General features: G+C 33.1%; 1 protein-coding gene across 2 annotated transcripts in view; it reads left to right on the forward strand.

Moving 5' to 3' along the window:
* Nucleotides 1-12,856, forward strand: part of LOC134721100 (uncharacterized) — a 105,641-nt gene extending 92,785 nt beyond the window's left edge. For both annotated transcript variants that reach the window (XM_063583833.1, XM_063583834.1), the window contains 9 exons: nt 61-208; nt 671-776; nt 2,949-3,225; nt 3,868-4,069; nt 6,686-6,888; nt 8,649-8,785; nt 9,066-9,180; nt 9,923-10,016; nt 10,808-12,856. In XM_063583833.1, the coding sequence (XP_063439903.1) occupies nt 61-208; nt 671-776; nt 2,949-3,225; nt 3,868-4,069; nt 6,686-6,888; nt 8,649-8,785; nt 9,066-9,180; nt 9,923-10,016; nt 10,808-12,054 (2,529 nt within the window). In that variant the 3' untranslated portion in view covers nt 12,055-12,856. The remainder of the gene's footprint in view (nt 1-60; nt 209-670; nt 777-2,948; nt 3,226-3,867; nt 4,070-6,685; nt 6,889-8,648; nt 8,786-9,065; nt 9,181-9,922; nt 10,017-10,807) is intronic.
* Nucleotides 12,857-16,330: the final 3,474 nt, after the last annotated feature.

The raw sequence follows: 16,330 nt of genomic DNA on the forward strand, positions 1-16,330 counted from the left end.
AAATTTGATGCATATTTAGAACATGATACACATGTATATAAAATGCTTATTGTTTTGTAGTTGGTATACAATAACTGTGTGACAAGTGAGAGTGACATGACCTATATTGAAGCTGCTGTTACCCATGTCCTGTATAATCTATACCAAGAAAGTTCAGGGTCACTGGTTCTAGGGAGTGTAGCTATCCCTACACCACCAGCTAATGTCGGTAAGTAATGTAGATGTTAAGACTGTCTTATTTTATTTTTGAAGGTGAGACATTATATATTATGAAAATTTTGTCAGTCTGCTGCTCATAGGAGATATTGCCCTTTAAAGATATTTTTTAAGAGTTTAGTTTTTTTTAATGGGAAATCAGAGTAGATAGACTGAATCTGAAAACATAAAATTAAAAAGCAGGACAAGTTCACAAAAAAGCAACACTGATATTTTCTTTTAATGGCAAGGTTTTACAGAGTTTTTGCTTTTTTATTAGAGACTGCCAAAAATTAGCTTTTTGCATTGTATTAATTTTGTGCCAGTAGAGAAATACAGTCTCCTTAGATCTTTTAGTTTATCTGTATTAAATCAGTATGTCAAAAGTGGAATGTAACATAAAGAAAAATATGTCAAAATACCTCTGGAAGTTTGGTTTGTATTAACATATGACCTTTTTATTTCTTATTTACAGATCCACAGGAATATGGTTCATGGTATGAGAAGAATGTGGATGAGGAATTCACAATCTCAGCTTTACAGTTACAGTCAAGTGTAGAAAAGGAAAATAATGATGCTAAGTAAGTGAATACATATAAAGTCTCTATCCAGACATTTTGGATTTAGTCTCTAACCAATCATCTTGGATTTAGTCTCTAACCAAACATCTTGGATTGAGTCTCTAACCAAACATCTTGGTATTAGTCCCTTATCAGACATCTTGGATTTAGTCTCTAACCAAACATCTTGGATTTAGTCTCTAACTAAACATCTTGGATTTAGTCTCTAACCAAACATCTTGGATTGAGTCTCTAACCAAACATCTTGGTATTAGTCCCTTATCAGACATCTTGGATTTAGTCTCTAACCAAACATCTTGGATTTAGTCTCTAACCAAACATCTTGGATTTAGTCTCTAACTAAACATCTTGGATTTAGTCTCTAACCAAACATCTTGAATTTAGTCTCTAACCAAACATCCTGGATTTAGTCTCTAACCAAACATCCTGGATTTAGTTTCTAACCAAACATCTTGGATTTAGTCTCTAACCAAACATCCTGGATTTAGTTTCTAACCAAACATCTTGGATTTAGTCTCTAACCAAACATCTTGGATTTAGTCTCTAACCAAACATCTTGGATTTAGTCTCTAACTAAACATCTTGGATTTAGTCTCTAACCAAACATCTTGGATTTAGTCTCTAACCAAACATCCTGGATTTAGTCTCTAACCAAACATCCTGGATTTAGTTTCTAACCAAACATCTTGGATTTAGTCTCTAACCAAACATCTTGGATTTAGTCTCTAACCAAACATCTTGGATTTAGTCTCTATCCAGACATCTTGGATTTAGTCTCTATCCAGACATCTTGGATTTAGTCTCTAATCAGACATCTTGGATTTAGTCTCTAATCAGACATCTTGGATTTAGTCTCTAACCAAACATCTTAGATTTAGTCTCTATCCAGACATCTTGGATTTAGTCTGTAACCAAACATCTTAGATTTAGTCTCTATCCAGACATCTTGGATTTAGTCTCTATCCAGACATCTTGGATTTAGTCTCTATCCAGACATCTTGGATTTAGTCTCTAATCAGACATCTTGGATTTAGTCTCTAACCAAACATCTTGGATTTAGTCTCTATCCAGACATCTTGGATTTAGTCTCTAATCAGACATCTTGGATTTAGTCTCTAATCAGACATTTTGGATTTAGTCTCTAATCAGACATCTTGGATTTAGTCTCTAACCAAACATCTTGGATTTAGTCTCTATCCAGACATCTTGGATTTAGTCTCTATCCAGACATCTTGGATTTAGTCTCTAATCAGACATCTTGGATTTAGTCTCTAATCAGACATCATAGATAGTGAAGTTTAATTATCGGGAATTACCCATCCCACCTTTCTGTCAAGTAAAGAAAGAGGTTGTGTAATGATGTTAAATTGAAATGGTTTCCTTTCTGTCTCATAAATACTACAGTTTTTATCTGGCTCAAAATCTTCAATTGTTTTTCCATAGGCGGTAATGGTACATTTTCTCCTGTAGCTCAGTCCATATCATAAACTTGGATATGTATGATAGCTCGTTTCGAAGCTGTGACATTTTCACATATGTGGTTAAATTTTCGGGGTACGAAGTGAGATTACTTTTTCCGTAAATTAGCAAACCCCGAACATCCTGTTGTGATGCGGCTCCATGTGGTAAAATATCCCCTTTTTAACACAATAAGTTCTTTGAAAATTTGATACTTTGAACACATTCAATAGCTCCATAGTTTTTACATATTTATTCTATGTTCCTCTACTTTCCTAATCACCACAAATAATAAAGTTCAGTCATTTGTTAAAAATAGAAACATGTCCAATATCACTACACAGTGATTTTTTCTTTACATGTGACTTTTGAGTTCCTTATTTCAAGGCGCATTAGGGATGTTGTCCCATCTGTGTCATTATTCATCACAAAGCTTGCCATTAGTTTCTCTTTGGTAATTAAGTCAGTTCATTTGATATGTTGTGGCACAAATGAGCAGATTTAATGGACAAAACAAATATAATTACTGAACTTGAGGGTACACAAGTTTAAAAAATAACAATTGACTATTTAGTTAGTCCTTTTAGATATAATATGATATTAGAAAAAAAAATGTATAAAGAATAAACTAAAAGTTTTGACAGCCTTTCCAATTCTTTGTTTTATAATAAAAGTATCATGAAGAGATGAATGATAGTAAGATTTTCTTTTCAGCTCTAGTGTTTTCATCCGACATCTTGACCACATGTTTGAAACCCAGAACATGGAAGCTGGAGATGTAGCTAAAACTACAGGAGAAATAAACATTGCTAAATTAAGATCAGCATTAGATTTGTGTTTGGAAGAGTTACCTAACCTGTTAGAGTTAGGTAATGTGATAGACGTAATCGGTGAAGACTATGATTTCCCATACCATAGACCATCAGTCATCAGCCTGGCTACTGCAGCCAGCTCACAGATGCCAGAAACAATAGGATATTGTCTATTACAGGTAAGGGGAGAAAATTATTGTCTATTACAGGTAAGGGGAGATATTTATTGTCTATTACAGGTAAGGGGAGATGATTATTGTCTATTACAGGTAAGGGGAGATAATTATTGTCTATTATAGGTAAGGGGAGATAATTATTGTCTATTACAGATAAGGAGAGATAATTATTGTTCATTACAGATAAGGGGAGATAATTATTGTTCATTACCTAGAGGAGATAATGATTGTCTAATTACATGTAAAGGGGGATAATTATATAAGTGGTTCATGTTTTAATTGACATATACAGTAGCATTACATCAAAACTTTTTAATTTCTGATAAAATTTCAGCTGATAGACAGGATCTAATGTTTCACAAATGTTTGAGAAATTCTGGCAGATGTCTCGTCCATTATTGAGAATGATTTGTGGACTCTTGAAATGAAGATAATAAACACTGTTTTTATGCATGTCATTTCTTTGAATATCCTATGAAGTTGTTAATGTTCAAACATCCACAATAACTATAACTCAATATATTTATTTTTGTCATTCAGGTATGATGTATAAAGGTGTATAAAACTGGAAAAAAGGGAAATAATCAACACATTGCTGACTTTGCTCAAATGTTTTTGTTAAGAAGTTGTACTTAATATTTGCAGGAATGTTTGTGGTTTAATACCATTCTGTGTCACATCAGACAAGAGATCAATGTTCTACAATCACATCTCCTGGGAGGACCAGAAGCTTTACCAAAGATGTTGTCATCTACTGTATCTAGCTTACAGGAAGAGTTTATACCTATATCATGGATTCATCCTAATTGTCAGCCATGTACTCACTCATTGGTATCCTGGCTTGAGGGTAAGTTATACCTATATCATGGATTCATCCTAATTGTCAGCCATGTACTCACTCATTGGTATCCTGGCTTGAGGGTAAGTTATACCTATATCATGGATTCATCCTAACTGTCAGCCATGTACTCACTCATTGGTATCCTGGCTTGAGGGTAAGTTATACCTATATCATGGATTCATCCTAATTGTCAGCCATGTACTCACTCATTGGTATCCTGGCTTGAGGGTAAGTTATACCTATATCCTGGATTCATCCTAACTGTCAGCCATGTACTCACTCATTGGTATCCTGGCTTGAGGGTAAGTTATACCTATATCATGGATTCATCCTAACTGTCAGCCATGTACTCACTCATTGGTATCCTGGCTTGAGGGTAAGTTATACCTATATCATGGATTCATCCTAACTGTCAGCCATGTACTCACTCATTGGTATCCTGGCTTGAGGGTAAGTTATACCTATATCATGGATTCATCCTAACTGTCAGCCATGTACTCACTCATTGGTATCCTGGCTTGAGGGTAAGTTATACCTATATCATGGATTCATCCTAACTGTCAGCCATGTACTCACTCATTGGTATCCTGGCTTGAGGGTAAGTTATACCTATATCATGGATTCATCCTAACTGTCAGCCATGTACTCACTCATTGGTATCCTGGCTTGAGGGTAAGTTATACCTATATCATGGATTCATCCTAACTGTCAGCCATGTACTCACTCATTGGTATCCTGGCTTGAGGGTAAGTTATACCTATATCATGGATTCGTCCTAATTGCCAGCCTTGTACTCACTCATTGGTATCCTGGCTTGAGGGTAAGTTATACCTATATCATGGATTCGTCCTAATTGCCAGCCTTGTACTCACTCGTTGGTATCCTGGCTTGAAGGTAATTGTGATTACATCCATTTCATATTCGAATGGATTTTAGACTATCAATTTAATTCATATTTAAATCAGGCCCTTGGGTTCCTCTTTATATTTTTTTTAACATTTTGTTATGCAGGGGTCTTTTATAGCTTACTAAACAGTTTGAGTTTTGTTCATTGTTAAAGGCTATACATTGACCTTTGGTTGTTACATCCTTGTCCTTTGGAATCTAGCTGATAGTTGCCTTTGGCAACTTATCACATTTTCTTATTGTTATATTATGCCTCAAAGTATTGAGGAATGGATATACTTTGATTTATACTGGTATTAGAAAAAACAGAGTTGTCTTTCTTCTTATAATAAGTTAGATAAATATTTTTGAATCAAAATTCTAGTGTAGAGGAAACTAACAACATTATGAACATAAGACATCAAGAATTTCTATATTACAGTGAAGTTTAAAGTCACATTAATTTCATATGTTGGTTTGCCTTCATGGAATTGCAATTATAATTGTAAACATTAATTTCTGCATTAAATATGCAGAAATTAAATTTGAATATTAACATTTTCTATTGTTAAAGAATAGATATAAACATGTGATAACAATGGATTCGCTTCTGAGATAGTTGTCATATAATTATTTGTTAAATTCATTGAGTTCATTCCAAGGCTTCCAAAACGCTCATATATTCCGGTCATTTGTATAATGTCCGGTAAAAGACCGGCTGGACAAAGCATGAAACGGTCATCTACTTTTTAGTTTCAAAGGCTTTTTCGGTCATTTTAACATATAAATTCACGATCTTTTTGACCCAACATTTTGCCTTTAACAGCCATACATTTCCGGTCATATTTAAAAAGTGACATGATGATTAATTACTATCAAAACAACCCCTACTTCAATACTTTCTAATTTTAATCAAGGCTAATTAGTTGTTGGACAGCTGAAACTACCTGTTCAGGTGACAGGTAAACTATTTTCAGTACCAGACATTGTATAAATTAATTGGTCCATTCACAATTATTTTCGTACATTTCAGCAGCTTGTATCTAATTGATTTAAAATATATAATAAATGCATTAATAAACATGATTTGGTAAATCATTTAAAATGGTTTTAAATGAAAAATCGTCAGAACTACGGTTGTATGAACAAGAACACGTGTGCGCATGTGCTAAGGTGGGAAATTCAATTATGCATCCTACATTTCTTCAAAAATGCTATAACTATCATTGATACCTGGGTCTAACGTTCATTTCAAGTATTTTGTTGAAGAAATAATGTGGAAAGAGCTTATTCTCTCAGTAGTTCTATGTAACGTACACAGATTTTACATATCTGTTTATGGTCGATGTTTTACCATTGTCAAGTCAACATCTGGTTTTGAAAAATGTGACTTTAAAAATGAAAATAAAGTTCTAGACATATTCATTTTGCACAAATAAAGAGTCTGATGCAGATATGAGCACTCTGATGTGCACACTTTGAATGATGCAATGTCAATTTTAACAGTTTATGTCAGAACATCAAATTCATATCAAAGTAAAGTTTAATATCGATTTTAATTTAATTTCAATCATTGGGATGGCCATCTCATTACCATAATTGCCTTTTGTGACTTTGTCTTAGGGATTAAAATTCGGATCAGATATAAAATGTCCGGCTGGCTCAGAAAATTTTTGGAAGCCCTGGTTCATTCATGCATTCTACATATTTTGTAATATGAATTGGTTTTATTACTAGATACAAAGAAGAGACACAAGCAGTTATATGACTTTGTTAGACATGGTATGATACCTACCTACAAAGATGATGGTGACGAGAACCCAATCATAGCCTCTGGAAGACTCACTAAGATCTGGCTTGGAGGCCTGGTTAATCCACAGGCTTTGTTGACATCTCTAAAACAGGAGAAGGCAATTGTCACTAACACCAGGGTGGATGATGTAGGTCTTTTATTTCTATTAATTTGTATATAACTGAACATTGTTTTTATAATTCAAACCAGAATAAACTATTAGCCCAAAAAAAAAACACCAGTGGATGATGAAAATTGTTATGAAAAATATAAAAAAAAGATGTGGTATGATTGCCAATTACATAGATGCCAACCATTACGATTTTTGCGTAGTTTTTCCGATTTTGCGATAAAAACTATGCTATTACGGTCAAAGTCGAACAGTTACGGATTACCAATCATCGCCGTTCAAATTTGTAAAACACGGATTTTTATCATTACTTTTCTGTCCTGGTCCGGTATTTAGAAAACGCCGATGTAATGCTTCCGGTTTCTCGTGAGTTATCAACCTATTGTTGAGTAATTAACTGACTTCCGAAGAGGCAAACTTGCATTTATGAAGTAGCTTTCCCCCTTTCTCTACTTCTCCTTGACAAAACGAAAATGTACGAGTCGAGAACATCTGAACAATAAATGAATGGAATACATACTACAGACAACATGTTAAACGACAAATTTTGTGCACATCACTTTTCAACCACTTGTCAGTAATTTTTTATTGGTAAATGCACGTTTATGAATGATTACTGAAAACTTTTCAAAAATACGGAAAATTTGATAGTTTGTTACTGATTGTATCAAAAGGGGGTTGGCATCTATGCAATTAGACAACTCTCACCAAGAGACCAAATAACAACAGCTATATGTCATCGCACGGCTTTCAACAATGAAAAAGCCCATACTGTATAGTCAGCTATAAAAGGCCCTGAAATCTTGGTAAAAAAATGAATGAAAAACAAATATGTAACACAGCAACAAATGACAACCACCGATTTACAGGCCCAAGAACAATTATATTTTAATATGTTGGGGTCTTTTTTACAATAATTTAACTCTTGTTGATAAATTTAAATGATTGATTGTATAACCTTAAATCAGTCATATTGCAAAGTAATCAGGGTATGGAAACAATCAGTTAAAGGGGCACTAGCTACGAAATATATAAAAAACTAAAGTAAGATTTTTTTTGTTCACTCAATAATGAAAGAGAAATAGTGAAATACTAATTTGCTTTCAGCAGCCAAAATGGTTCAATTTTGTCAAATTAAGCGAAGAAACATTGATAATGACTCATTCACTTGCAAGTGAATTAGTCCACCTCATTTAAACCGTATTCATGTGAAGTTCAATTTTACCCCTTGCTAGAGATTGACAACGCATGCATTGTACGTGTACTTGTTATTTAAAGAAAAAGAATGTCAACAATGAAAGTGAAACTATGGTAAATCATTTGATTACTGATTCAATCCATATTAAATCATTCTTAAAAGGTTGAAAACAATGAGAAACATACATTTTTAATCTATACAATAAATTCAAACAGACCTAAAAAAATCCAATTCCACGTGTTGGTTTAATCTATTCATATCTTTATCCATGTTTACATCGCTTATATGGTCATCCGAGGTCAAATCTATAGTTTATTAGATGGCGTCTGGACTAAAATACACACGAAACGAACCTACATATTATCTACCCCATGCTCTGTAAACAGTTTATTTTAGACTTTTTGTAGTTTGGTTAAATGTTTTACAATATTATAAATCAAATGTGAGAATTTGAGTCAAATCGGTGACCACGAATTTGACAGCTAGTGCCCCTTTAAGTTAAAAATTGTTGATATTGACTCTTTGGTTTGAAGGTATTATCCAGTCTTTATGTAATATGTTTGTGTGTCTTTAATTTTAGATGTCATTTGAGTGTGTAGTTATGGATGACATTAACACAGAGGATTATGAAGTAGATGAGGGAGGACTATTTTTGACCAGTATATATCTACAGGGAGGTTCCTGGGACTATGATAATGATAGTCTTAAGAATCCTGAGTAAGGCTTTACAGATTTGTTGATCATTAGAATGTTTAATACCCAATTTGAATATACTTTATACGGAGAGCAAAATGATAATATAACCAATTAATAAAATTTTCATATTGGTTTTCACCTTCGATATTTAAATAAAGCATGATATAGATACCTGGACAAAGAAAAAATAAAGAATGTTAAATTGATGATAATTGAACACTGTTTAGATCTGATCTACATTTACTTGAAACTAGGCATTTATATTATAATTGACATTTATTGATACATGATTATTTTGTAGATCTGGTCTGTATTCCATTCCATGTTTATACCTGAGACCAGTCATTAGAAGTGACCAGGAAGAGAAGGACGACAAGAAAACTGTCACATATCCCTGTCCTATGTTCATGAATAAGGTAATTAAACAGTCACATATCCCTGTCCTATTTTCATGAATAAGGTAATTAAACAGTCACATACCCCTGTCCTATGTTCATGAATAAGGTAATTAAACAGTCACATATCCCTGTCCTATTTTCATAAGTAAGGTAATTATACAGTCACATATCCATGTCCTATGTTCATGAATAAGGTAATTAAATTGTCACATACCTGTCATATGTTCACGAATAGGGTAAATAAATAGTCACATATCCATGTCATATGTTTATGAATAAGGTAAATAAATATTCACATATCCATGTCCTATGTTTATGAATAAGGTAAATAAATAGTCACTTATCCTTGTCCTATGTTTATGAATAAGGTAAATAAATAGTCACTTATCCATGTCCTATGTTCATGAATAAGGTAATTAGCTATATCTGAATCTGTTTTTGTCTGTTGAAGGAAAATGAAAATTATCATTACTTTGTAAAGGAATAATACAACATTTTCAAAATGTGTTTTCAACAGATGACTCTGAAAATAATATAATTTCCAGTGTGTAGAAATAAAACAATTTGACTTAAGATAAAAATCAAAAGAATATTGTATAAAATTTCTTCACAACTGTATATGATTGGTAGATGTTAAAATAATTGATACAAGTTGTTTTATTTTTACATAGATTTTATGTTCAGAAATTATAATCTTCACTGGTTTTGAATTAAATAATCACTGATATATTCTAATTAACCTTCTGTTTTATAATTTCAGAGTCGTCAAGTTCTATGTGATACATTAGATCTGAATTGTCCAACACCAGTAGATAAATGGAAGCTCTCCAGAACGGCTTTAATATTAGATGCAGGTAAATGATAGTAACAAGTTAATTCCATACTCAATAAACGAGCTGCCTCAAATAGAAATTGACCACTAGGCAAATGAATATCAGTACATCTATTACTGTAAATTCAGAAATTAATATGAGGTTTTTATTATTTCGAAAAATGCGACAGAGTTGTAAACGCAATAATTTAAACTCGCATTTTGAAAATTTTATATGAATTAAACAAGATTTTTCTCAAAATCGTAAAGATTGAAATTGCATTTAAGTCAAAAATGACAAAATTACAATAATAAATGCACACAATAATTTCTGAATTACAGTAACCAATTTCCTTTGAAAAAAAATCTATCTCAATCTATGTAGCTGTTTAAAATTGAATTGGATTGTTAATAGGACCCTACAATACAGAACAAAACTCATTGACACTTCTGTTTCCTAATTGATTGTTTCAAAATTTAATCAAAGTTTTATACATGTACATTTATGCATGCAATTGCATAAAGTTGATTTCTATTCCACGCAGCTCAAATAATATTTTATTTTTATGGACTCTTTGTGTTGATCATATTTTCTGAACTCTAAACAATTAAATTTTAAATATATTTAATTTGATCAAGCCTACTGTTTTAACATTAAAAAAAGAATGGAGAAATATATTTATTTAAAAATGAGGAGATGAGGTATGATTGTTTAAGATGAGACAACTATCCATCAAAGTTCAAATGAAGTGCATGTAAACAATTATAGGCAACTGTACAGCCTTATTGATATTATGTTTTTGCTTGGTTTAAAGTTTTATTTTTAATTGCCAGGTTTACCAGAGGATGGAGCTAAGAAGTCCCGATCCTATCTAATGTTATTGAAGGCCGGTCCATCAATGTTACCTGCTGAGGGAGAGTCAGAGATCCAATCAGAGGAGGACGATGAAGAGTTACAGGAACTAGAACAAGAAGAAGACTTTGATGCCAACCCATCAGAGGTGTCTCAGATGTCATATCGAGCAATCACTCCTAAAGCTCCACCACTGCCACCAGGCATGGGATTAGTTAAGGAACCTCTTATGGCTGAAGGAGAAAAAGCACGCTCTACAAAGTCAAGTCCTCACCCTAGTGGTAAAGGTAGTCCTGCAGTACAATCTAGTCCAAAACCAGCAGGAAGTACCATCAGTGGCAAAGGTAGTCCTAGGAGTGGTAAAGCTGGTAGTACTGTCTCGTCAAAGTCAAAAGGTAGTAAGAAAACAGCTCAAGCATCACCCATACCAGAAAAGACATCTCGACCTACAACTAAAGGAAGTAGAGGATCTAGAGGGGCAGTAACTCCTGTCAAACTGGGATCACAAAAAGATGTGAGTAAATCATTTGATAATGAAAATGACAATGCTAGGCCTCGATCTCAGATTGAGGAACCAGTCACACAAATTGAAATAGAAACTGACACTGATAATGAAGCAGGTGGTGAAACTCAAAAACTGGACAAAAGTGAAACAAGTGAAAGGAGTGTTAAAGCTGAAACGGAGAGAAGTGTAAAAGATGACACTGCAAGAAGTGTAAAAGCTGACACTGCAAGGAGTGGAAAAGCTGACACTGAAAGGAGTGTAAAAGCTGACACTGAGACAAGTGTTAAAGCTGACACCGAAAGCAGTTTAAAAGCTGATACTGAAAGGAGTGGTAAACCTGAAACTGAGAGGAGTGTTAAAACTGACACTGTAAGGAGTGGTAAAGCTGACACTGAAGAAGCTACAAGAGGTAGTTCACCTCCCACTCAGTCACAGAGTGAGGATCCACAACTCAAGAAACAACCATCTAGAAGTAGTCTAAAGAAGGCTGAATCTAAAGACAGTGTGAATGCACAGAGTCTTCCTAGACAGTCCTCTGCTGGTAGCCTAAAGAAAACACAGTCAGGGGAACATGTAGATAGAAGTGACAGTAGGGGACCAGTTACTGGTGCTTCTGGGGAAAATGGTGAGCGAAGTGGTAGCCGAGGAAGTAGAAGACAAAGTGAGACTGGAGGATTAGGAAGCAGAAGACCATCAAATGCATCTAGAAAATCTAAAGAATAGTGCTGTTTATGATTCAGATATTTGCCAATTTTGATTTATTTAATTTGTCTTCAACCAACTAAAGAAATTTATTGACACAGATAATGTTTATTGCTATTAATTGTCATATTATAAACTTTGGCTTAACGGTCCTAAATAGATTATTTCAATTAAATATTAACTTTGATTGTTTTTCTTTATATTTATTGTCTACAACTGTTAATGGAAAAAGATACTACATCATTTTTCTCCGTCCATAATAATTATTTATTTTTGTATGTTTGTTATATTTTACATTTTTAAATGTAAAATAATGTTATTTAATGTTAGTGTATTGTATGGAAGACTTTTTTTGTCAGAAAAAATCATTTTGTAGATATATGATTTATCAGCATGTGAACAATTAATTATTAAATATACACTATAAATGAAAAAAAAATATCATCTGAATGATATATCTTGATTCATGTATTTTCATCATCAGTGTTAAGATTTGAAATGTTGATTTAATGTAATTGTAATTTATTTCCTATTTTTTCTGTGATATTTACAAATCTTTTGTTTGAGAATACATATTATTTGTTTTTTCTTTACGATGAAATAAACCAATGTATTACTGCTGAGTGTAGTTCTGTACACTGCCTGATATTCCATCCATTGTAGTGCCTTTATATATTATTTGTTATATGATTATTTTTATATGAGAATTTTTTGTTCAATGTTAGATATTTTTGTAAACGTTTTTTTTGTTCCTTGACATTTACTTGTGGAAGTTTTTACCTTGTTCATTTTTGCAAAGTGAAAATAAAATATACAAATCTTACTTATTATTTTGTGTTAGTAACAAAGTTATACAGTCACATTTGCATTCTGGGACAACAACAAAACGATGCGAAAGAAAGCAACTGTAGGACAAAGAATGACCTTCAACAATGACCAAAATCCTTGCTGTATACAGTCAGCTATAAAAAGACCATACCATGAAAAAGGGGAAATAATTCTGATAAAAAAACTGATCACAACAATAATGACAAAGCAGTGAATGAAAAACAAATGAGAGGAATGATAACCATTGAAATACATAGTCCAAACTAGGGCCAAGCACATAAAGATGTTTCAAATTGTGGTATAGTATTTAGAACATTGGATATAAAGATGTCAGATGATAAAATGTATTACAAATTTCAATTCTTAGAACAGATTAATTTTTCTATCTAAATGCTTTCTTTTTAAAACCACACAACTCTTCATAAGAAATTAAAGTTATATATATATAAACCATGTATTTTAAACAAAAATGTGATAGATAATAAAAAATGTAAATTATATTAAAATGTATTTGAAGTGTATATCACTTATGTCTTTATTTGGGGTTTATACTAAAATGAAAATTCGTAAAAGGATAAAAAGTCAAATTGTACCTGAATGAAAGAACCAAAATAAAGACAACAATAATATAATGCTATTCAAAAGTCAAATAGATTGAGAACAAATCCGGGTTACATAAGACATTCAATATGCATTTCTCTCTTAAATGTTTAGTTCTAGGCATCAATGAATGTTCATCAAGTAAACTGCTTGAATGTGGCCAGTGTGGTATGTTTGGTTATGAATATTTGCTATAGAAAATTCTTTTTGATCATCTGTCATAAACTTGTTGAATAAGCAAAAGATTGATATCAGCATGAATCATCTTGATGTAAACAATGCTGAATATAAGTTTGTGACTTTAATTTTCTGGATCAATGATCGTGGATAAGGTGCTTAGATTGGCGAGGAAATTCATATCTTGATAGACAATTCCTTGGGTTTGATAGTAGAATTACTATCCACATGAAACTATATCAAATATATCCTCTTAATATAAACTCTGAACTATTGGTAGGTACCTCTTGTTAATATCAAAGGAATTGAACAACACTATTTTATAGTTAAAGGAAGTTAAAGAGATGGCGAACAGATTAGATGGCCATGGAGACTTTGTCAAAGAAAACGAAACTGTTGGCAATCTGAAGATGTGGCATATCTATAGATACTTTGATTTTCATGCACCATAATGAATGTTGATTCAGGTCAGATGCTAAAGGATTTTATAAATTCAAAGAAGCATTCGATCACAGTTAATATGATCTTAATGATTCTGGTATCGGTGCACACAACAGGCTTCTGGGAATTTTGTCATGAATGGTAACAAATCAAAGACAAAAAACTAGGTTCCAAATATTTGCCTGAATAATTTGCAGTTTCAAGTAAATTAAAATTAAACAAGAGGCTGTCACAACGACAACAAACCGGATTTATTAACATTTATCTGTGTCCTGGCAATATCACAAGAACCATTACTGACGAATGGTGAAAGTGAAAATCGTCAATATCAAATTTGACCTCCATTATGTCAGTATCAACATATTAAAATTTGAAAAGCTTAGATTGAGTGGTTCATGAGTAAATGCAACAACGTGAATGGAAACACCATTTACGATCTTTCAAGAACCATAACTCCTGAACGGTAAAAGTCAAAATCGTCATTATTGAACTTGACCTCCATTTTGTCATCAGTAAGAACATAAAAAAAATCAAAAAGTGGGACGAAAGATACCAAAGGGACAGTCAAACTCATAAATCTAAAACAAACTGACAACGCCAAGGCTAAAAATGAAAAAGAAAAACAGAAAAAACAAAAGTACACACGACACAACATAGAAAACTAAAGAATAAACAACACGAACCCCACCAAAAACTAGGGGTGATCTCAGGTGCTCCGGAAGGGTAAGCAGATCCTGCTCCACATGTGGCACCCGTCGTGTTGCTTTTTGATTACAAATCCGATAAATAGTCTAATTCGGTAGGTCACATTCATGAAAGGGAAGGGGATTGTAGTTACGACGTAAGGAACTTATCCGATATCATTTGTGAAACGGTTATTCCATAACAGTCAACCAACTCGTGATGGCGTCCGTAAAATTTACGAAGGGATGATTTCAACTTCACCATTTGGAACTCTTAGTTTAATAGCTTCCTTGTGAGCAGTAACCATCTATCAAGAAAATCATGATAGGAAATGCAAGCACGGGAATATCGTATCAATTGGGATATATATACCCCGTATGCAGGTGCTGCTGGAATGTTGCTACTTAGAAATGGAAAGTTCACAATTGGAAAGCTGAAATCATCTTTTTTGTCGTAAAGTTTTGTTTTCAACCGACCCTCATTGTCAATCTAGATGTAAGTCAAGATATGAAGCCGACTTAACTGTATCTGTAGTATCCTTTATCTCCAATTCGATGGGATAGATGCGTTCCACATAGTCACCAAATTTTGAATTGTTTAGTGAAAGAACGTCATCTATAAAGCGGAAAGTAGAGTTAAAAGATATTGCTAACTTCTTATCTTTCTTCCTAAGAATTTCTGCATGAAGTCAGCCTCATAATAATAAAGAAACAAGTCGACAAGTAGAGGGGCACAGTTTGTTCCCATTTGTATGCCGACAGTCTGTTGAAAAACATGTCCTCCGAACGTAACAAATATGTTGTCAATCAAGAAATCAAGCATCTTGATAATATCGGTTTCAGAGAATTTTTTGTTTGAATCAGAGTGATTCTTTACAAAGTAGGATTTATGCCTCCCTAAGACAATATACTTGTATCTACGTTGGCCATTCTTTTTTATGAAGCAAAGTAATACCAACTCTTTCAATTTGTCTTTTAGTTTGGAATGTGGAATACTTGTGTAAAGAGTAGAAAAGTCAAATGTTTAAATACTGTTACAAGATGAAAGAGAGTTAGATTGTATGTACTCTAAAAGATCTTTGGAATTTTTAAGTATCCACATCTGATTCACGCCGCCTCTAGAATAGGCAGTTTCACAATAACTTTGAAGCCCGTCTTTGATTGCTTATAAAATAGATGTTAATAATTTAGAAAGAGGTTTCGTGGAGCACTTGGAAGACCCAGCAATATACCGTTGTTTGTAAGGACACTTATGTAGTTTAGGTATCCAATACGGTGATAGAAGACCCAGTTCTTCATCTTTTGTTGAAATACCAAAGGAACAAAGAACAGACCTATGATTATCCAGGATTTCCTCTTTGGTAAGTGTCGTGAGGGTATATGTTGAGTTTCCAAGTGAATTGTCTATACCTAGTTCGTTTATCAAGCAATTAATGTAATGACTTTTACAGACAAAAACGATGTTATTTGGGGCTTTTTCTGCAGGGACAACAACATATTTATCATGGAGCTCGGATAGGTGTTTAGCAACATTAGGGTCTTTAAAGATTGACGTAGCATGGGCATTG

This window comes from Mytilus trossulus, chromosome 6, assembly GCF_036588685.1.
Source record: "Mytilus trossulus isolate FHL-02 chromosome 6, PNRI_Mtr1.1.1.hap1, whole genome shotgun sequence".
Taxonomy (NCBI): domain Eukaryota; kingdom Metazoa; phylum Mollusca; class Bivalvia; order Mytilida; family Mytilidae; genus Mytilus; species Mytilus trossulus.